Raw genomic sequence first — 23,653 nt, forward strand, 5'->3', positions numbered from 1 at the left:
CCATGGGGAAGCAGGTAGTCACCTGGGCATTATTTCACGTCTGCACCTCTGACCCCATTGTCTCTCAGTAAACTCATCTAGTGTTGAAGCCTGAGTGCCTGATTCTCCTTTCTTAATGGTTCTACACAAATTTAGCCTAGACGTGTCACTTCAGTTATGTCTACACAGCAGCATTATTTTGGAATAACTGATGTTCTTCCAAAACAACATAGTCCGCATCTACACTACAAACAGTTATTTAGACATAATGTCAAAATAATGTCAAGCTTACTCTGACTCTTGTAACCCTCATTGGACAAGTAGTAAGGGAAGTTGGGGGAAGAGTGCTCTATCTAGAAATAACTGCTGTGTAGACAGCACCAAATGCTATGCAATTAGTTTAGCTCAAGTTCTGTAACTTATTTTGAGTTTAGGCCTGCTGTGTAGATGTGTCCCTAGAGATTCTTCTGGTGTAAATATGGTTGCATGTGACTCATTCCACTCCCACTAGACACACACATCCCCACTGCAGGTGTTTTGTGGATTGCAGCAGGGTAAATGGCCAGAATGGAGCATATATCAATACTCTCAGGCTGGCAGAAGAGTCCCTGGGCTGCTCTAAGTTAGATCAGGAATAGTTCAATTGCCAGTGAATCCCAGAGACAGGAGTGTAAATGTTTGTATCTCTTATGCATAAGCTGCTTGACTGACACAAGGCTACTGCCCTCTTTGACTTCAGTGAAGTTACTCCTGATTTACAGCAATGTAAATGAGCTTAGAGTTAGGTACTCACTGTCTTCTCATCTCTACCATGATTTGTCACATTAGTGCCAAAAGCATTGCTGAGTAAATATTTGCTGTTTGCAAAATATGAGTCTCTATTTGTAGTCCCTAGAGCAAGCCAAGTGCAAAGCCCTTTATACAGCTTTGCTTTTGTAGATCTGCTCACCATTTCAGAAATGAGCAAAGAAAAAGCTCTGTCAGACCATATCCGTTACCCAGCCATTTCTGAGTGTGCTACATGCTATTATCTTGTACTTTATAAGCATGGCTTTACATTATTCAGGTGGTGGGACTCCCACAACTTCCCTGGGAGTCTTTTCCTCAGTGTTATTCTAAATAAATTTTGCTCAATTTTCATACTAATGCATATACACACTTCCAAATATTTCCTCTCCCTTTTTGGTGCTCACACTCCTCAATACTAGGCAGTTTTTACATCTTTTTTCAATAAGGCAACATTAAACTAAATTAACCTTGTCTCCCCTCTTCTAACATAGAAGAGATCACTTTGGTGCACCTCAGCTTTCCTCTCTCAGGGTATGTCTAAACTACATGGCTCCGTCAACGGAGCCATGTAGATTTGTTGTTTTGGCAAAGGCAAATGAAGCTGTGATTTAAATGATCGTGGCTTCATTTACATTTACATGGCTGCCGCGCTGAGCCAACAAACAGCCGATCAGCTGTTTGTCCGCTCAGCGCGCTAGTCTGGACGCTCCCCTGCCGACATCAAAGCCCTTTGTTGGCAGCCCCGGTAAACCTCGTCCCACGAGGAATAACGGGGCTGCCGACAAAGGGCTTTGATGTCGGCAGGGGAGCTTCCAGACTAGCGCACTGAGCGGACAAACAGCTGATCGGCTGTTTGTCGGCTCAGCGCGGCAGCCATGTAAATGTAAATGAAGCCGTGATCATTTAAATCGCGGCTTCATATGCCTTTGCCTATGTGTCTAATCTACATGCCTCTGACGACAGAGCATGTAGTCTAGACACAGCCTCAGCTTATGGATAAGTATGTCTCCTTCAAATATTCATTTAAAGTCAGAGGAGCCTTACGACTTATGTGTACAAACAATTAGTTCACAGCACGCTGAAAGAGTGAAGGAATCTACCTTGTGCTAGGCAAGTCTACCTTGTTGCACAAGTGTCTCGTGTGAACCCTGATGCTATACACTAAAAGGTCCCTCATGTACTTCAGTCTACTCACATTTCAAGGCAGGGTAGATCAAATTTCAGTACAGAATTTTTAGTGGAGGCTGTATAGTCCACATGGACATGCTCCCCTTGACTTGCCTTAGTCCTCGTGAGGAGCAGGAGTACCAGCGCAGATTAGAGTACCCTCTCAATTCAAATTAGCATGTCTTCAATAGATCCATTAATTCGCACCCTGGAAGATTAACTGTGGTAGGTTCAATCTTCTCTTTAGTGTAGACAAGCCTTTAGTGTGCATCAAGTCAGTGCAAAGTAGATTTGCATCCTAGCTTGTTGTGAACTAAGTTTGTATACACAAGCCTTCAGAGCCTTTTGCTGTTGTACTGACATTACCATTACTCCCAGTGTCCAGATGTCTGTATCGTAAGATGTGCAGCAGCTTCATTCATTCAAAAAGGCCAAGAGACAATCTGGTCTGAGTGGCTTGCTAAATTGTAGTTTACAGATTTCTCTTTCAGATTTCACACATTTTTATATACAGTATCCATATTCTTTTCCTATTTTTCCCCTTTTTGGAAAATCCGCTAACAGAATCTGCTAACAATAGCCATGCCCTCTATTGTTTTCATGAACATAAATCTCTGTCCCAACTAGAAGACCAAGCACTTGGTTTTTTTTGTTCCCCTGGACATACTCCTCCTGGACATGATACTTATATATATGCCTCCTTCCCCTTAACACTGCCTATAGCAAACTTGTGTTTGCTCCCCAAAGCAAAGCCCCAAATATACTACTCTAAGGTGCATGCTATTCTTTTATCTTCAACTTCTCATACAACCCACATAGTCATGGTATCTTCAACAAGTATGATTTTACCTTTAATCTTCTCTTTTGGAAGCCCATCTGTGGGATCCAGTTTCATTTTTGCTGAGACAATGGTAGTTTCACCGGTGAATGATTAGTGAAATACAAGAGAAATGTTTCACATTTTAACCAAAACTACTCACAAGTGAAATTTGTATTAACAACATTTGGTTTCAACCGGCAGTTTCCAGCTGCAAGTGAAAATGGACAGGTGGCAACCTCAGATCAATGTTATGTTATTACTGAGAAGCTTTGATCTAACTAATGTATAATAAATAAGTTTCTGCATTTTAATCACCTGGCTCATTTTGCTGAGATTGATTTGTTTTTCAAACACCCATCCTGATCTTCCTGTTTTGTTTTGTTTTTAATTAGATTATTTTTGATCATTTATTCATTTCAGCACACCCATCAGTAGGTAGTTGGGTAGAGGTTATTATGCTGTTTACCCACAACTTTTTCCCTTTCCAGTGTTTGCAAGAGCCACTGTAATTTTCAAAATGTGTCTATTTTTTTCTTAGAGGAGCATAAGGCACCAAAGTCATTACTTTGGGATAGAATGATTGATTATTGAACATTGATTTCTGATGATTTAAAACAATAAAAGGTCAACAACTTCTTTTGCCAATAAAAATACAATTCAGCGCTCTTTAAATTCTGATTCTCCTCTCATGTATTTTATGCTACACTATTGTTTTACTTGAGTGAAATTCTATTGACTGCAGTGAAGTTAGTTCTGATCTCACCCTCATGTAAGTTAAAAGAGAACCAGGCCCAATAGCCTATATATGAATCTGGAGTTTGTAGAGGAAAGATTGATTTAAAATGTATTTTTCTCGGTCAACTGGATAGCTGAGAGGCTTGATACAGAGCTTTCAATCCAAGATAGTTGTTTCACAGCCAGCTCAGGAGAGCAGTGGCCAAAAAATGCTTTTCATTGCCTATGTGATATGAGTTAATGATCTCAATCTAGTTCTTTACTGGACAGGTGCCCACATCTCAGAAAGAAATCACAATTGTCAACAGTTCTTTCTTCTTTTGATAGACTTGCCAGAAAGGTCAAGTGTTGCTGGGAACCATGAATGAAGATTAAGTCCCAACTCAGAAGAACATTTAAGCACATGCTGAAATGTCTTTGATGTCAATATGCAGTGTTGATGTAGCTATGTTAGTCCCAGGATATTAGAAGAGACAAGGTGGGTGAGGTAACACACTCTGGGCTCATCTAGACTGTGCTAAAGTGTCGAAAGCGGACATGCAAATTCTGCTGGAAAACTCTGCTTTTGAAAGTGAAAGTAGTCAAGACATGTTTTTTTCAGCAACCCCCCCCTTTTTTCAAAAAGCTGCTTTTCCTCAAAAAATGAGGTTTTCGCGGCTTTTCGAAAAAGGGAAGAGCTTTCGAAAGTGAGATTGGAAGAAGATATGAAAATTCCCATGGAAATTGCATACCCCATTTCGACACTTTAGCATAGTCTAGATGAACCCTCTATGTTTCCCAGGCTTGAAGAAGAGCTCTGGTTAGCACAGAAGCTTGTCTCTCTTTCTAACAGAAGTCAGACCAATATTACTTCACCTGCTTTGTGTCAGTGATGCCAATGGAATTTAAGTGCAGATTAGGAATGAGGGACCTTGTAATGTGGGGAAGCAAACACAGCAACGAACTGTACTATGCCTTTTGTGTTAGTGAAGTCCAACTTTAGTCACCTCCCAGGCTGTCAATTCTGCACCTTTCATAAGAACTACATATATTTTTGGGATGAAGGAGAAAGGTGCCCTTCTTTACTGTTAGTTTCTTTAACTTGATAGCCTACAATTGAATAAAAAGGCCCATACAAAGAAGTGATGGGGGAGAGTGATTTTTGTGTTTTTGTTTGTTTATTTTTGCTCTGATACAAACCCTTTACCACTGATTTTCCTGTTTGACAGATAAACGGCCACTATAAAAGTAAGCCTTGGAAAGCAGATCTCTTTTAACCATTCTGTAGACTATGTTATTACATTAAATAGCATCCATATAGGCTTAGTCCAATTGGTCATATTTGTTTTCTCCAAATTACTGGCACATTTTTAATACTTTATCGTGCAACATTACCATGGAAATAGCTATCAAACACAATTACTTTCTCCATCTGTGACATAGCCGAATGTGCACCATCATCAACAAATGATCATTTTTATTGCATATGGTCCTCTTAAAACATTTTAAAATAAATGTTAACTACATTTAAAAGTAATGTTTAGTATACAAATTGTCAGCAGAATAACATGGCATAGAATCTAAAACAGAATCATATTCAGTTCTGGATATTGGAAGAATATTATCAATCAAGATCACAAACTCCTCAAACAAGAAGTATGTTTCACTTCTTCCAACTCCTAAATTGTCAGTGTTCTAATGGGACTGCATAAATGAATAGTTTGAGAAACTACTAAAATTAAATTATCTGAAGAGTTATGATTAAGAACATAAGAACGGCCAGTCTGGATCAGACCAAAGGGCCATCTAGTCCAGTATCCTGTCTTTCAGCAGTGGTCAATGCTAGGTGCCCCAGAAGGAATGAACAGAACCGGTAATCATCAAGTGATCTCTCTCCTGTCATCCATTTCCAGCCTCTGAAAAACAGAGGCTAAAGACACCATTTCTACTCATCCTGGCTAATAGCCACTGATAGACTTCACCTCCATGAATTTATAAAGTTCTTTTTTAACTCTGCTAAAGTCCTGATCTTTACAACATTCTCTGGCAAAGAGTTCCACAGGTTGACTGTGCACTGTATGAAGAAAAACTTCCTTTTATTTGTTTTAAACCTGATACCTATTTCATCTGGTGACCCCTAGTTCTTAGGTTATGGGAACAAGTTAATAACTTTTCCTTATTCACTTTCTCCATACCTGTCATGATTTTATAGATCTTTGGCATATCCCCCCTGAATCTCCTCTTTTCTAAGCTAAAAAGTTCCAGTCTTTTTAATCTCTCTCCATATGGGACCTGTTCCAAACCCCAATCATTTTTGTTGCCCTTTTCTGAACCTTTTCTAATGCCAATTCGTCTTTTTTGAGATGAGGCAACCGCATCTGTACTCAGTATTCAAAATGTGGGCATACCATGGATTTATACAGAGGCAATAAGATATTTTCTGTCTTATTCTCTATCCCTCTGTTAATGATTTCGAACATTCTGTTTGCTTTTTTGACTGCTGCTGCACATTGATCAGTCCCAGTACGGATCCTTGGGGGTCACTGCTAGTTACCTCTCTCTTTTCTGAAAACTGACCATTTATTCCTACCCCTTTTTCCTGTCTTTTAACCAGTTATCAATCCATGAGAGAACCTTCCGTCTTATCCAAAGACAACTTACTTTACTTAAGAGCCTTTGGTGAGGGACCTTATCAAAAGCTTTCTGGAAATCTAAGTACATTATATCTACTGGATCTCCCTTGTCCACATGCTTGTTGACTCCCTCAAAGAACTCTAGTAGATTAGTAAGGCATGATTTCCCTTTACAGAAACCATAGTGACTTTTTCCCAACAAATTATGTTTATCTATGATCTTGTAGATCTCTATCATATCCTCACTTAGTCTCCTCTTTTCTATGTGTCTAACAATTCTATTCTTTTCTGTAGTTTCAACTAATTTGCCTGGTACTGCCATTAGACTTAACGGTCTGCAATTGCCAGGATCAATGCTAGAGCCTTTTTAAAATATTAGAGTCACATTAGCTATCTTCCCGTCATTAGGTATAGAACCTGATTTAAAGGATATATTACAAACCACAGTTAATAGTTCCACAATTTCCCATTTGAGTTTTTTCAGAACTCTTGGGTGAATGCCATACGATCCCGGTGACTTGTTACTTTTAAGTTTACCAATTTGTTCCTAAACCTCCTCTAATGGCACCAGAATCTGGGACAATTCCTCAGATTTGTCATCTAAAAAGAATGGCCTGGGTTTGGGAATCTCAGCCGTGAAGACCAAAACAAAGAATTTATTTAGTTTCTCTGCAATGACCTTCTCGTTTTGATCATCCAGTGTCCCCACTGGTTGTTTAGCAGGCTTCCTGCTTCTGATAGACTTAAAAAACATTTTGCTATTACTTTTTGAGTTTTTGTGTAGCTGTTCATCAAACTCCTTTTTGGCTTTTCTTATATTTTTACACTTAAGATATTACGTACTGTATATTGATTGCTAAAGCCAGCTGACTAGTCAAGGTCTAGTCCATTATGCCCTGTTCAGTCTACTCAGGCAAAACTCCCATGACTGCTGAGTCAACATGTTCCATCTTTGCAAAATATTTTTCCTTAATAAATTAATTTATCCAATATGTAACTTTAAAAAAATAATTAGAACAAATAGGGATGCAGAGATTGTAATTCTCAAAATAATGATAACATTTTTAGGGAGAGGAAATAAGTAAAAGTGTAGTAATAAAACTATTGTAAACAAAAAGAAACCAGTCTTGAGATGCAGCATTAGATTGACAAAGAATGTTATGTACATAAGCAAAAGTAAATGTTTTGAATACAGCAGCAAGGTAAGTATGTGCCATGTATCTGAACTCAGATTTTATTGTGCCAGGTAAACTTAGGCTCTGCCGCATCCAGGGAACGCATCTGCTCTTTTGCTTTATTTTTGCAGAAGAGCAGACACACTCTTTCGGAAGCCCTGTCTTCCTCCTTCCACAAGGAAGATAGGCTCTTCTGATAGAGGAGGTTTTTCCAAAATTTGGCCCAGTGTAGTCGGGCCAAATTTTGGAAAAGTCTCTTCCAATAAAACAATTGGAAAAATGTGAGTACCTTTTTCTGATAAAACCCCATACTCTAAACATAGTCCTAGTGTCTTCCTTGTGTTGACTCTGGATTGATGCAGATTAGTATAATCATTGAATGTGTGATAAGTGCCTGCAAAATGATATTTGGTTCAGAAGGTGAGTCAGATTTTTATTTGGTCTAAATGAGAGTAGCAGCACTGACACCAGTGGGAAAAAATGATTATTTAAATCAGTTGATTATATGGCACCATATATTTAAAATGTGAGAAGTAGATTTCTTTGTGTTTTAGAGTCAAGGCTAAGAATTGCCACAGTCTTTGCTAAATGAGAGAGACAAATCTAACAGATATTTATTTTTCACTTTGGGAAAGATCAGTTTATTTGCTGTGAGCATTTCTTCTACACAATGGATAATATGAATTTCCCAGTGTTTGTTAGGTTAAGTTTGCCAATGTTGAAGACTGTTACTGCAAAGTGATGCTGCTGTGAAATAAAGATATTTTTTTTTCTTTTGAGGGAAAGGTAACTTAGAAAGACAGTAATATGAAGCAATAATATTGCTTGTGATTGATAAATAGAGGGATAATTCTCTAAACATTTGAGTACCATCTGGTATAGTGTCATCTAGTAAAAAAGATGATAAAAATTAATAGTTGCTACATTCAGACCTCTGTTTAGCCCTGGCAGAAGTATTTTGTGTTGAAGTCTCGAATGTTTTCCAACTTAGATAAAGCTGTTGAAGATCTGTCATATGAGGTGAAAAAAAAAATGAGGTGAAATGTCCAGTGATATGCTCCAGGGTAACAACAGAAATAGGGGAGATGAAAATGTTGATGTGGCCCACAGAGAAGATCTTTATGGATTCATACGATTTTAGGTCTGTGGAGTTTATTTTAAGTTTGAACTGGCATTCACAAAGAGAGTTTTTAAAGGCCAAAACAAGTTCCACATCCGAATTTGTGATCTGTTTGATTATTTCAGAGGGATTATTATTTCATTTTGTTCAGTGTGGAAAGGAACATATGTTTTGATCTTTGGCCGATTCTGTAGTCTGCAAAGCCACCAATGATGTTAACAGTTGTAGAAATTTAAAGATAGATTCAGGTAGATTTCTAGTAGTCATTAAAATGTCATCCATTTGCCTCGAGGCTTTACAAGTAAGGGTCCTACTTTTATACATATGAATGAGACATGCTCCAATTTTCATCTCTAGTTTTTCCACTACTAAGTTGAGCGAGACATATGAAAAAATGTCTTCACCTTGCGTTGCCCTTCTTCTAAGGTGCAAACTTCATTGGCAAGGTTAGAGTATTAAATTGATGTATGCTGTTAACTGAAAGGTGTTGAAGTTTATTGAGATGTATTGTATTGTATTTTGAGATGTATTTGGCTGAATCCAAACTTCTTAAACAGTTCTGTTGACTAACGGAGATAATGAGAAGACATTTAAGCATTACTTCATAATATTTTCTTCTGGATTTTAGCAACCACATAATATTTTGCTATCACTTTTCTAAGCTCTGGTTGAATCCCTTTTCAACTAGTTAAGAGTACAGAATCACCAAAATATACATAATGGTAAAGGAGAGAAATTTCACAGACCCCAATTAATTAAGGAATTTTATCCTGGAGGTTACTGGATCAAATGTATACTGATGGATATTATTTGCCTTCAGTGAATGAAGGTCCTTATCTCTTTCAGGGTTTGTATACTGCAACATAAGACCAAAGTTAGTTTGATTTGAGACAACCACATGAGTTAGGGAGCTGTGAGCTTGAGCATCTACATGGTATTTGAACCCTGTGTTAAGCGTTTTCTAACCTGTGTTTGAAGCTAGGGCTCTGGTATCCACACTGCAGTGCACAGACCCAAGGCAAAGGAGCCATATCAGAGAGTCCCTAGTCCCTCTCCTCCGCAAAAAGTAGCCGTGCTAGTCGTAAAACATGGTGTACTGTGGGAAAATGTTACTTCCTGCTCTGCATGTTACCAGGAAGCTGCTGTTTTTGCAAAAGAGTATCAGTTTACGATCCACTGTAGACCGAGATGGTTCCTCTGACAATGATCAGAAGAGAATGAGTTAATACTGACCTGAGCTGTTGCTGTTTGCAAAATGGGGGAGTGCCTTCCCTTTTTAATAGATGGGATTGCAGATTGTTAAGATAGAGAGGACCTGGAAGCTTTCCCATAGACTTGTTGAATGCTCCCAGCTGATTCCCAGGACTGGAGTCCACCTGGGCTGCATCTACACTGCAAAGCAAGAGGGCTCAAATCCTGGGTCCGGGTCCCAGCCAGTGGCAATGCATGGGAAGGGGTGCACCCGTACTCCCCTGCTTCACTCACCAGCAGTGGGGAATGTGCAGGCAGATCCAGCCTGCATGGCACCACTTCTTGCCGCTCTTGGGCATGCTGGGAAAAGGCAGGTAGGGAGTGGTGGAGCACAGGCAGGGAGAGGTGGAGCCAGTGCTCCTCTCTTCCTCCCCTCCCACACATCACCACTGGTTCCAGCTTAATTTCAGCTCAGACCTCCACCCCTGCAAAATCCTGGGGCCTGGGTCCAAGCACTGGAGTAGCATAATTGTAATGTAAATGCCAGGAGGATAAGTCCATGCTTGAGCCTGGGCCTGAATTGCAGTGTAGTCATCCCACAATGCCTTGCACTGTGCATGGGCTTCAATTTTTTTTTTGTTTTGTTTTTGAGATGCAACTGTGCTCAGAAAGTTGTGACATTTCTATCAATATTAACACTTTCACTCTTTTTCAGAGAGGAGAAAAAATATAATATGGTTTAAAATAAGGAAAGACTATTGAATCCATATGCAGGTAGAAGAAAAATTGCAAACTGCTAATTTCTATTAGTAATTTGTTCAGCATTCAGGATGCTCATATATGTATAGGTATACACACTAGCAGATTTACTCAGCATTGCCTAGGTCCTTCAGGGCAGGGCCTTGAGTATGCGGAGGGGAGTGCATGAGGGGACCAAGCTTGTGTGCTCTCCCCTCCTCCCACCTCTACCTACCTGGGGCATGTTCTCCTACTCCCAGACGACTTCCAGTCCACCTGGGTCCAATTCCCCCCTCCAACCCCGGGTCAACACCCCAGCCTGCCCACGAACTGTTTTCTTCTCCTCAAGGCCAGCCCCAGCCCACCCAGGCCCATTTTCTCCCCCCACCCAGTGCTGTGGTCAAGGGCTAGGAGTGGGGGAAAGGTGTTGGGGCAGGGAGGCTACTTACCTGTGTGATGGGAGGCACAATGATGTAGCCCCAATCCTACTGGCCACTCCCTTGGTGGTATGACATCCCCCAGTGGCCACTCAGCAGGATAGCTCTTTCCTGAGATTTCAGTGACCACTCTCATATTGCATGTCTCCAAAAACAGCCCCTCGCTTTGTATGTTATGAAAAACTGTCCCTTCCCAGGGCTTCTGGTTCTCCTGCCCCAACCAAACCCTGTCCTTTTAAGTTAGGAGAAAAGAAAGCTGTATACCGTGTGTGTGTGTGTGTGTGTGTGTGCGCGTGCGCGCGCGCACGCGCCCCCCAACCAAACCCTGTCCTTCTTTTAAGTTAGGAGAAAAAGAAGCTGCATTCCGAGTGTGTGTGTGTGTGTGTGTATTTTCCAGAAACCATGTGTTTTGAAAAGGGATTTGAGGGAAAAGGGATCAAGTCAGAGTGTTCATTTGAAAAAAGGAGGAGACTCTTCCAAGCCTAAGGACACTATAAAATAAACTTCATATTAGAATGAAATAAAATATGGGGAGGGGAGGAGAGTTTAAAGTTAAGGCACCGCACTGCAACTCAGGAAATCTGGGATCAGCTCTAGATTTGCCATGAGACCTTAAACAAATAACTTAATCTTTCTCTGTGTTTCATTTCCCCATTCTTCAAATGACGATTAAAATAATTCCCTACCTCATGTGGTGTTGCAAGGATAATTTCCTCAATTAATTTTGCAAGCTGCTTTAACTGGTATGATCATGGGAGACTATATGTAGATCCATAAATACAAAAGGAGCCATTGAAAGGCAATAAATATTGAATTCCACTGGTACCATTTTTTCAGAGCAGAACTATACTTCAAAGCAACAAAAATTACAAAGATGCATAAGACAACACCCCTGAAGAGACAAGTAACACAACATGCATTAATTCAAAGTTGCCCAGACTTTGCTCACTCTGGACTTATTGAGCACAGCAAGCTGCCATCTTTAATACATAGACGGAGCCTTGCTATTTCTGGGTCCCAACATTCAAAGTTTCATCTTAATCTAAGTGGCTTTTATCCAGATGCAGAGTATTTTCTCTTCAGTATACTATTTGCATGAGACAGTTTTGGAAAATGTCTTCAGTAACTGTCAGAAACCTTTTTTGTTTGTTTGTTTGTTTGTATAGTTTTATTTAGAAAGAAATGTTTGTTACAGACAAGGTCAAATATATTTTTATTGATTGCAAAAGAGAAATAAATTAGATAAAAGGAAGGAAAGGAATGCTTCCTCCTTAAGAGCTTTGGAAGCCTTTTGAACAGAGAGTTGCTTGTTAGTGGCATGCATTCCCAAGCCTGCATAATGATCAGTAGCCAGAATCAAATTCCCTGGGCACTGAGTGAAGTCGAATGCCAGATGCAGAGTTCCTAGCTTTAGAGGAGATTAGTACACTGATAGGAGACAGTGGAGAGGTTAATGATTTGGGAAATCATCTTTTGTGTACCAACCTTCCCCCCCCCCCAAAAAAAGGCCTGTGTGCATGCATAGGAGGAGAGATTGTCGAGTGAAAAGAGAGAATGAGTGAGCAAAAGGGATTATAAAGTGCTGTTCATTTTAATCTCTCAGCGGGGAAAACTGTTATTTATTTCGAACTGGGCATGCAGAGAAAAGTAAGGAGTATAGCTTGCTTGTTTTGTTGTTGTTTAATTTATCCTTATTAGGCCCCATTTATTTCTTAATCTAAGTCAATGAAGGGATAACCATTCCTTTTGCTAACACAAATACCTCAAACCAAGAACTTACTATGGCATAATTATTTTTCACCTCTGATTCATAGATTGCAAATATTAACGTGTAATTTTGCTTAGTAGAGGCTTGGGGTTTTGTGTTGATTTTGCAAATAACATAGTACTTACTCTTCCTTCAGTTTTTTAAATGATTTTATTTTATCCAGTGTTTGGTCAACATTTTACGTCCTTGACCTCCCCACTGCTGTGACTATTGCTGTTTCCATTCTTCTCTATCGAACTAGGGTAGGAAATGTTCTTTATTTTGAAACTATCCTCTTTCGTGGTCTGGGATGGAAGCGAAAGAAGAAATATTGAAGTTTATATCACCAGTAGCTTACTCCTGTGGTGTCTGGGTATGCTATCCCAGTGATGCTTTTGATAAAATTAGTTCAAAAAACTACACTGCAGTTCTGCTCCTGTTTCAGGTATCATCCCCGGAAATGGAGCGAACAACCACTTTGCCTCCATATGTTATATGGGTTGTTACCTCAGCTACAAAATACTTTCCCCTTCTCCAGCTCAGGCTTCCCAAGACTTCATTAGGGCTAAAAGTCATATGTGCATCAAAGGTTTCTAAAATGACAGGACCTCTATCAGGCCTCCTTGTTCAACAGCATGAAATGTAGTGTGGTACCAGGCCCATACGTGGGGGGATGCGAAGGGTGAGAACACTCACCCCACACCCCAGTCCTCCATTGGGTCGATTCCGGCTGGTCTGGGAAAGGCAGAGGCAACGTGCTACCAGCCTCCCTCCCCCATGCTCTGGCCGGCTGGGGAAAGACAGAAGTGGTGCACTGCCCCAGCCTCCCTCCCCGTGCTCCGGCCAGCCAGGGGAAAGCACAGGTGGTGATGTGCTGCCAGCCTCCTCCCCCACACTCTGGCTGGCTGGGTGAAAGCCTGAGGCTGATTCTTCCCTTTCTCCCCCAGGAGAGAGGCCAGGGGCTGGGGGAGGGCATCCACCAGCCCCTCTCAGAGCTCAAACCACCCCACAGAAATTCCTATGTACAGGCCTGGGTACAGACCCACACATACACTGCATCCAAGACAGAGAGTAACTAGGATTTCAGTTTTAGTCAGGGTAATCTACTACAACAGCAGAAACAAATACAAGACCCAAGGGATTTTATTAAAAATTCTAGAGGTTATATTGTCATTTTGCATTCATTCATCAGAAACTCAGGCCTTGGTTTGCCAAAAGCATCAGTGCACTCTGTTTTGAACACAAGTTTGTTGCATGCATTGTATCTCTTACTGCAAAATAAGCTTGGGCAGTACATGCTGGGTCGGTTCAGTGGAATCAGTTGTTCCGTTTCATTAGCTATACAGAAAAGTGTTAAAATAAAACCTTCACACACAGGTCTTCTAAAAGCATTTCAGTTTATCATTACGGTAGGACCCTTTTGTATGCAACTTGTAAGACGTGCTATGGCTTTGTGGCATGAACCAATGTCCACATATAAATGAAAAATAACTATGCACTTCACAGGTGACATCTCATGTTTTCACCTGGTCCTATATATGGAACTCTGCCACTACCCTAACTAATCTACTATATAAATAATTGAGGCTATGTCTTGACTGCAGACTTCTTTTAGAAGAAGCTTTTCTGGAAGAGATCTTCCAGAAAAACTTCTTTCGAAAGAGACCGTCCACACTGCAAAAGCGCATTGAAAAAGCGATCTGGTGTTTTGAAAGAGAGCGTCCACACTGAATGGACGCTATCTCGCATTTCAGCTGTAATTACTATGTACCTCCAGGGCACCTGTGCTTTTTCCTCTTTCCTCTTCTTTCAAAAGAACTCCCTCTTTCCCATCCACATACGACTTTTTCCAAAAGAGCTCTTTTGGAAAAGGCTTCTTTCTTGTAGAATGAGGATTACCAGTGTCGGAAAAAACCCTCCGTTCTTTCTATTTTCTTTCAGAAGAACGTGATTCCAGTGTGGACGTAACTGAAGTTTTTTCAGAAAAATGGCCATTTACTGAAAAAATTCTGTAATGTAGACATAACCTGAGTGTTACAGTCCCCTCCCGTGGTGTATATGCTTTTGAATGTTTTCTTCTGAGTTTGCCTTTAATCTGAGTACATGAAGAAGGCATTGTTCAGGAAAATTACTCCACTATATTGAAATAATATTTAAAAATATGTTACTGTACTTCCACTGTCAGTGAAGCATATAGCAAAAAGTAATGTATTATCTAGGAAAGAGACTCATGCTGAAGAGAGCTGTGGGTGAATGGAGGGAAACAAGGACAGATAAATCCTACAGGTATCGGTCTTTGGCATCCATCTCTCACAGATGATCCATGAATGTGCCATGATGCCATCTAGAGTGATTTTCAGCATTTATTTACACAAAAAGAAAATAGGCTCAAATAGCATAACGGATTAGCAAGCCTGACAAGAATTTACCACAAAGTGTTTTTATGCGAGGCAAGCCCCTGCTAATCCACTACTCAGTTAACTGATGAATGGAAGAACCACTCTTGCAAACAAGACTACCTGCTTCCCAGAACTATGCAAACAAGACTTATTTAGTTAATAAGAAAATACCATGTCATTACTTTCATCAGCATTAAAAAAAGTTCCTTTAAGTTTCTAATTTAGTGGCAAGAACACTGGATTTAGACTCTTGATCTGAGATATGAATTAGCTTCTGGCTTGCTATGTGACCTCAGAGAAGTCATATCACTAATATGTGCTTAGGGTTTCCCCATCTGTAAAATGGGAATAGTAATACTCCCCTTTTTGAGAAATCACATGGAAATGTACAGATGAAAAGCACTATTTCAGAGCCAGATGTAATATAAATATAATATTTATTTTATTATTTATAATAATATTTATTACTATTTTACTATGAAATTTGGACAAATCTATGGCCCTGACCCCACAGGAAAAAAAACCAGGCATACCAAAGAAGCAGATTCTATTGCCCATTTAAAAAAAAAATCGCCTTGTTTAAATTGAGCAGAGCAGGCATGTAATCTCTATTTTTATTATCAATTTTCAAAAGTGATTCAGAACACTAAACCAATCTCTGTTAATGAGTAGGATGAGATTTTTATTGGAGGTAGATTATCCCACATCTGCCTGCTGTGAGATTTCTTTCACCTTCTTTGGAAACATCTGCTGCTAATAAACGTCAGAAACAAAATACTGGACTAGGTACACCATGGGGTCTGATCACGTATGGCAATTCCCCAGTTTCTAACAATCAGTTTCCCAGGTTCTGATGAAGTCTCAGTATAAGTCTTCAATGCGTAAATTGACTCATTAGAACTTGTTGAATCAAATCATTATGGGAAAATAATTAAAGCTCTCCTTCAACTGAAATAAAAAATATATAGTTTACACACTACATCAAGGAGAAAAATGTTCTTCAATAAATAGATTACATTAAAAAATAATTTTAAAATACATATCTTCTTCACTTGAAAAAGACCAAAGATAATAATTATATTAACAAATTAAATATCTTCTTCCAATTAATTATCCCAACATGAGTATACCTTTTTAACAATTTCTTCATACTGAGGACAGTGCATCTACAATTTTGATTTGTACTGGCATTGCTCATTTTCAGTGAGAAAAAACTAATTTCTTAGGTAGATCGGAATAGCTAAAAGTTCTTATGGATTTGCAGAAAACAATCAAACCACATAAATGGATTTTCTTTTGGCAGTCAAATTATATAGTCAGTAGACCTTAATCTTTCAACCTTTATGTTTTCCAATTGTTATTCAGTGGGTAATAGTTTGTTGGGGGATCACAGGGTTAATTTGCTTCTGAATTGAAAAAAGGATCAGAATTTCCCTTTAATGTTATAAAAAACCAGTGTGCTGTGTGGGTGTAAGGTAGAAAAAAGCCAACAGAATGGATTCACTAATTGGGGTTTTCACCTGCTGTGAGTCTAATTGAATACAATGCTTTATTTGTAACTGAAGGAGAAAGAAGGTAGTGCAAAGTATCAGAATTTCAGACTAGTTTTTAAATTCCTGTTATTTGGCACTGTGGTCTGGGAAAGGAAGACAAAATATGATAAATGGCAGAATCAAGCAGCTCTTAAGGTGGACCAGAAAAACATAGTAAAAACTGAAAAACTGTACCATCCATATCAGTGCCACATACTTCTTCCCAAATTAAATCATATTATGTAGAACTGTGGATTTCAGGTTCAAGGTACACCGAATTATTCTGAATTAAACTTCACACCATTAAATTCACAGAACAGTTTCCTGTTTATCTCAAAGAAGATGCCAGCCTTCACTTTTTTTTTTTTTTTTTTTAGAAAATATGTTTATAATAGGCTGAAAAATGAGGAAGAGAGGGAAGGAAATCTCTCTAAAACCTACAAAGATGCGAGAGGGTGGGATTTTTGATTTAGTATATTTGACAACCTATGTTCTACCACATTCGTGTCTGATTTAATATTTCTAGTGCATCTTTGGACCTGAGCTAAAGCCCACTGAAGTCAATGGAACTGGCTACTAACTTCAGTGGACTTTAAATCAAAATATGTATGGCAATTTATCTGTTTGCATAGATAATTAAATTCTCATTCTATTTTACCAAAGTACATAGTATGATAGTACTGCAAGTCTTAAGTGATCAAAATCTTGACAATATCTTAAACATCATGAGATAATAATAATTTAAAAATAATAAGATTTGTTTTTTTATTTGCATTCTGGTTTTTGAGACTTGAGGTTCATATTTTCAAGTGTTTTTCCAAAACCACATGTGCTAGAAACTATTTGTTTAATATCAAATTTCTTACAAAATTAAATAACTCTAGGAGTTGAATCCTTAAAGCAAACACTAAGGCCATGTCTATGCTATAGATAAGGTTTAAGCAGCCACAGGCGATCTTCCAGGGTCTGAATTAGCGGGTTTACGGAAGACATGCTAATTCGAACTGCGTGGGCTCTTCTGTCAATGCTGGTAGTCCTGCTTCTACAAGTAGTAAGAGAAGTTGAAGGGAGAATGTGCTCCCTTCAACTTCCCACAGTGTGGACAGTGCCAAAATTCAAGTTAAGATACTTCAACTTAAGCTATGCAATTAACGTAGCTGAAGTTGCGGATCTTAATTTAAATGTATCCCCTAGTGTACACTGGGGTAAATGTCATGAGACTTATAATGAAGATATAAGCTAGAGCAGGGGAGGGCAATAATTTTTGATGGGGGGAGGGGCCTCTCCAAGATTTTGGAAAGTGGTCAAGGGCTACATTCTTCCATTATATTTATGGAGAAGATGCAGGGTCTGGAATGGACCTTGGATGGCAGGAAGGAGCTTGGGGTAAGGGATTGGGGTGCAGGAGGGCAAATGGAGTCAAGGAGGGAGTTTGGGTGAAGGAGGCAGTTGTGATCTAGGGCAGGGGACTGCAGTGCAGGAGTTTGGGATGTGACCTAGGGTAGGAGGGGATTGTAATCTGGGACAGGAGATTGAGGTGCCAGATCTGCAGGGAGTATGGGTGCAAGGGGGGTCACGGGGCTGGGGGAAGGGAGGAGCTGGGGTGCCAGAGGCAGGTTCTGGCCAGGAGACTTACCAGCCAGCAGCCAAACCAGCCCGCCTGCCTGCCTGCAAAGCTAAGACTTGCACAGCTTAAAATGTTTCCCAGCCAGCCTGCCTGCCCACCCAGCCATGTGCTTGTGTGAAAAACTGAGCCATGGAGAGAAGATGTGGTTCTTCTTGACTGCCTTTTATTCAAATAGGCAGCTCCCATTGGCCAATTTCTGACCAGAAACTGGCCAATGGGATTGTGCTTGGGGGTGGGGGTAGCTCCTAAAGCTTTCCCCCCTCCAGTTTTGAAACAGAAACAGGGCCCAGCAGCCGCATTTCTGAGCAGTGTGTGAGGCTGCGGTGCAAGCAGGAACGCTTGCCTGGAGCTCCCTGCTGCCTCCATGGGCTGGATCCGGTAGCTTTGTGGACCAGATGTGGCCCGTGGGCCGTATTTTGCCCAGGCCTGAGCTAGAGAAAAAAAATGTACTTATTTATATCTGCGCAACCATGCTATCATCTCTGGAATATATGTGGTGCTGTAGGTGAGATGAATTCTCTTTGCCTGTAGAAATGTGTCTTCCCATTCAACATATAAAATAGAGGCTCTTTGTGAATGAAGTTAAGCTCCATTTGGCTTGTGGAATTGGTTTGAAACAAAAGAGTGATTTGGAGATCCATTAATGAGTATCCAGGAAGATTAAAGTGTTCTTCAACAGGTTTTTATGTGTTGCCTTTTTGGTTATCTGATTTGTGTCCATTAATTCTTTCCCATTTGGCCAATATACGTTGCAGTGGGGCATTGCTGGCATAGATCACATTAGTGGATGTGCAGTTAAATGAGCCTCTGATTTGGTGGTTGATGTGGTTGGGTTCACTGATGAAAACGTTTGTGTATATAGGTGGGCATAGTTGGCACTGGGGCTGATGTGTGTTAAACACACAAAAATCTGTTGGAGAACACTTTACTCTTCCTGGACACCCATTAATGGCTCTCCAAGTCGCTGTTTCAAACCAATTCCACAAGTCAAACACAGAGAAGGATTGGAGCTTAACTTCATTCACAAGTTTAATTCTCATGCCTATGGTTTGAATCAGGATATCAGATGGCTCACACATTATCAACCAACCAACCAACAAAGGTGCTAATGGTTCTTGATGTCTGTTTAGAATCTGGTGTTGGTCATCTTCCTTTCCAAGTGCTAACTAATGGTTCTTATCAGTTTCTTATAACTACCCAGTCTTTAGATGCTACTGGACATTTGTTGTGTTTTAAGTTTTCCCTGTTACAGACTCACTCTGCTATCCCGCTGAAGCTTATCTACTCACTGGCTGTGTCTAGACTGGCAAGTTTTTCTGGAAAAGCAGCTGCGGTCTACACTGGCTGCTAGAATTTTCGCAAGAATACTGACTTCCTACTGTCTGAAATCAGTGCTTCTTGCAGAAATACTATGCTGCTCCTATTCGGGCAAAAGTCCTTTTGCACAAAAGGGCCAGTGTAGACAGCTCAGATTTGTTTTGCGCAAAAAAGCCCCGATCGCGAAAATGGCAATTGGGGCTTTTTTGTGCAAAAGCGCGTCTAGATTAGCACGGACGCTTTTCCGCAAAAGGTGCTTTTGCGGAAAAGCATCCGTGCCAATCTAGATGCTCTTTTCCGCAAATGCTTTTAACTGAAAACTTTTCCATTAAAAGCATTTGCGGAAAATCATGCCAGTCTAGACGTAGCCACTGTGTTTTTTTCTTCCTTCCCTTATTTATTCTTGGATCTCGACTTCCAACACTCCGGTCATCTGAAGAAGTGGGTTGTACCCACGAAAGCTCATGATACTATCTACATATTTTATTAGTCTTCAAAGTGCAACCAGACTATCAATCTTTAGATGTCTGACTACCCACTTACACCCATTAATAAAGTAGTTAGAACTCTAAGGCTGCGTCTACACTGCATCCTTAGCTCAAAATATGCTATGCAATTTGAGCTATGCAAATTACATTGTTTATTTCGAGTTAATTTTGAAATAGCTTATTTTGAAATTTGGTGCTGTCTACACGATGACACATTTCGAAATAGAATGCTATTCCAAAACATCTCTTAATCCTCATGGAACAAGGTTTACAGGGACATCAGAATAGCAGGCCCATTATTTCAAAGGCTATTTTGACATAACGGGCATGCTGTCAAGACACGGAAAATGCTATTTCAGGATACCAGAAGTCTCCTGAAATAGCGTCGCTGTCTAGACATACCGTAAATGGTAGAAATGGCACCCACAACATACATCATGCCAAGGCCCATTTGAAAAATTGATCCAAATTTTAGTGTATGTTTTTATATACCTTTATCTTCCAAATGTCAAAGATACCATTTTTTAAAGAAAAATCACCTAATATTTCTAGATATATCTTAAGCACTTTACTAAGCACTTCATGAAGTTCTGAGGAAATGTCTGAGTTCTCCAAGCTTGATATTGTTTAACTATAGATGTGAAAAAGGAGGCCTAGAAAAGTATGTCAAGAGACCTCTGCTTCCCATTTGGGTATTACAGCTATTCCCAACTAGGCTCCCAGAGATGATTTCCTAAGTACCTCATCTTTGAAGCTGGTTGATCTTCTTGGCAGCAGTGATAAAGTACTCCATATGCCTTAGTATGCTTATTATGCTCTCACACTTTTAATATAATTGCAGATATATGATAAAATACGAAATATACTTTATTTACTGGAAGCGGGGGTATCTAAATTTTACAAAACTGGGAAACTTCCAGGAGAAGTTTGTAAGATGCACCCCATTTGCAAACACAAAAACAGGAGCAGATTGCAGTGACCTCGAGTGAATCAAAATGGAGCATTTCACTATGATCCTCTAATCTGTGGTGCTGGAAAAATTTGTAAGGTCAGGGTACTGAGAGCCATTTGAACCATACTGTATACCAAGGCTACTCAGCTTTGGAAGCCCCGGGGTCACAACAATACTCACAGCACATACCGAAGGCCGCAGCTTAAGTGGGGTTGCATAAACATGCAAATATATATGCAAATAGCTTCTTTCACACTGACAGGCATGAATATAAAGATTAAGGCAAGACTACACAACATGCAGGCCCCATTTAAGTCAGTTCTGATTCTATTAATAAAATGCAATCTTTACCCGATTTCCACCCATATGACAACACTTTGAGTGAGCAATGACAGTCCAGGATTTACCTACTAAAGCACATATCAACAGAAGACCACTAAATTGACTTGCCATTGCGGAGTGTGTTCCCAGTGGAGGCCATGTTCAAAGGATCCCACCCGCAGGCCGTGTGTTGAGCCCTGCGTAAACTCAAACTGCACAGCGGGCTGCATGTTGAGTAACCCTGCTGTATACCATTATAATGGAACCACTTCAAGCCACGGTTGCAGTTCCAGCACCTACAGTGGGGTGGACAGCCTCGCTGGGCCCCTGTGCAAGATAGAGAGCCCTGCTTCATGCCCCCAGAACGGGTGTGGTCTCAGGCAGAAGGGGCAAAGCTGGGTCTAGCAAGCCCTCTGTCCCTCCTGGAAAGCTCCAATCATGCCTCTCCTCCAACCAGCCCTCAGCACTGCCTGGAGTGCACCATGGCATTCTAGAAGCAATGTAAAGGGCCCCAGGCTGCGGTGGCCAGGAACTCCATGCTCTTTTTTTACTGCTGGGGTCCCAGAGCACTTGCTCCTTTCACATCCTGCTCTCTCCCTCCTTTGGTGGGCCTGAGCTCTCCAACAAAGATTAAATTGGTAGTGGGCTGAATTAGACTTGGAACTACTTGGAGCAATCTACCAAGGGAAGTAATGGATTCTCCATCACCTGATGTGTGCAGATTATGACTTGGTTTCTGGAAGATATGCTTTAGTCTTGGGCTCAATGCAAGGAAGACCGAGGGCCTGTATTCTACAGGAGGTCAGACTAGATGATCAAATGGTTCCTTCTAGCCTCAAATCCTACAAATCAACTGCTGTACTTTAACCACCCCCTTTCCAAACGTGTTGGACCTCCAGGGGCTCTGGACCCCATCTTTAAAGGTATTTAGGTGCTATTCATCATGTGTAGGCACCTAAATAGCTTTAAAAAAAACTGACTCCGCTCATTTCCTTTCCTGAAAACCCAGAGAAATGACACCACTTATTTTTTTAAAAAAAACATTGTGATGTTTTTGGATTTGGGACTATTTTGTCACTTGCCAAAACTACAACGCCTCTGTCTTAAAAAGGCTAGATACCTGAGGCTTTAACTGCTCTTCAATTTCCTGGGCCCTGTCCCCTAAAAACCAAAAGGGCATAAAAGCCTCATTAAAAGAAAAGGCATCCATGACTAACCACTTTGAAGACAATGACAGGCAATTAAAATTCTGAGAACTTTCCCCCTTCCTGTGCCAGGCCATAGCTTCTTTGCAGGTGCAGGGCTGAAGAGTTTAGATTCCTTGTAAATTCCATGCTCCTGTCCCACCACGACCAGAAATCTTGGCTTGTCAAAGCAGTAACTGCTGGGGATGAGATGCGGGCGATCACCTCTGGAACCGCCTAGTTCAGATAGTTTTGCAGACTCGCGCTCCACCCCCAGGTTGCATTCCTTAGTGCCACCTTAAAGAATTCATCCCCTCCTCTTCCATCCCAAACTGCTCCCTTTCTTCGAGTCCTTTAGTGAGCAGGTTCAATAGGTGGAGGGAGGAGCCGCGGCTGGAAGCTCCGCCCTGTCTAGCCTGCAGCCTCCCCTCCCCCTGATGCCCTTAGCCCAGTAAATGCTCGTTCCACCGCAGTGCTATTCCCCGCTGCTGTGCTGCTTTAGTGGCTGCGAGTCTGGCTGAGCCTAGGACTCCGCTCCGTCTCTCGCTTGCTCGCTCTCTCCGAGGCGTGGAGCAGCGCCGGCGATGAGGGAACAACTCAAAGGGTGAGTTCAGTGCCGCTCTGCCTTCGCCCAGCCTTTCCCCTCCTTGCCTGGAAATCTCGCACTTGTGGCAGCGCGGCATGTGGAAAAGCCGCGCTCAGGGGAAGGCGAATGAAACTTGGGCAGGGGTTTGGCACTGGAGGGGAGCCCACAGCCAGTCATCTCACTCCCAGCTGTTCCAGCTGCAGGTGCTGGGAGTTGTGGCGAATGGTAGGATTAACTCTTTCCCCTGCGGCTCTGGAGTGCCGCTGATTGGAGAGCTCCGTCAGTGGCAGGGACGTGTGGAGGGTGTTGGTGAAGGATTTTGCTTTTCCCGGGGCTAGTAGCTCAGTAATCTCCACGCCACCGCCTGCCTCCCCTCTCCCTGAACACTAAATGTTCCAAGATCTGAAGCCTCGCTCATGGAAGCGCCTTTAAGCCTGCAGCACAGATGTGTGTGTGTGTGTGTGTGTGTGTGTGTGTGTGTGTGTGTGTGTGTAAAACAGAGGGTTGATGTTGGTAGAAAATCTTGTTTAAAGGCTGCAGAGGGAAGGTCTCTTACCTTTCTCATTCAGTATCCGAAAGGTCAACTTTCTGTCTGATTTCTTCTGGGAATTTGTACTGACATTTATTTTCACCGCATTTTTTCTCGTTTATGTATCCTCAGTTTTGTAATATATCGGTCTAGTTGGAACATGAAAGATATGGAGATAAGAGTTAAATAATACTGAAGGGCTGCGGGA

General features: G+C 41.0%; 1 protein-coding gene across 17 annotated transcripts in view; it reads left to right on the forward strand.

Annotated features, from left to right (window-relative positions):
- DMD (dystrophin) overlaps positions 1-23,653 on the forward strand; it is a 2,108,520-nt gene that overhangs the window by 1,960,575 nt on the left and 124,292 nt on the right. For 4 of the 17 annotated variants that reach the window (XM_006132944.4, XM_006132942.4, XM_006132945.4 and 1 more), the window contains exon 1: positions 22,757-22,934. The exons of the other annotated variants lie outside the window; for them this stretch is intronic. In XM_006132944.4, coding sequence (XP_006133006.1) covers positions 22,915-22,934 — 20 coding nt within the window. In that variant the 5' untranslated portion in view covers positions 22,757-22,914. Of the gene's footprint in view, positions 1-22,756; positions 22,935-23,653 lie in introns of those variants that run through there. 17 annotated transcript variants of the gene reach the window in all.

The sequence above is a fragment of the Pelodiscus sinensis genome, chromosome 1 (genome assembly GCF_049634645.1).
Source record: "Pelodiscus sinensis isolate JC-2024 chromosome 1, ASM4963464v1, whole genome shotgun sequence".
In the NCBI taxonomy this organism is placed as follows: Eukaryota; Metazoa; Chordata; order Testudines; family Trionychidae; genus Pelodiscus; species Pelodiscus sinensis.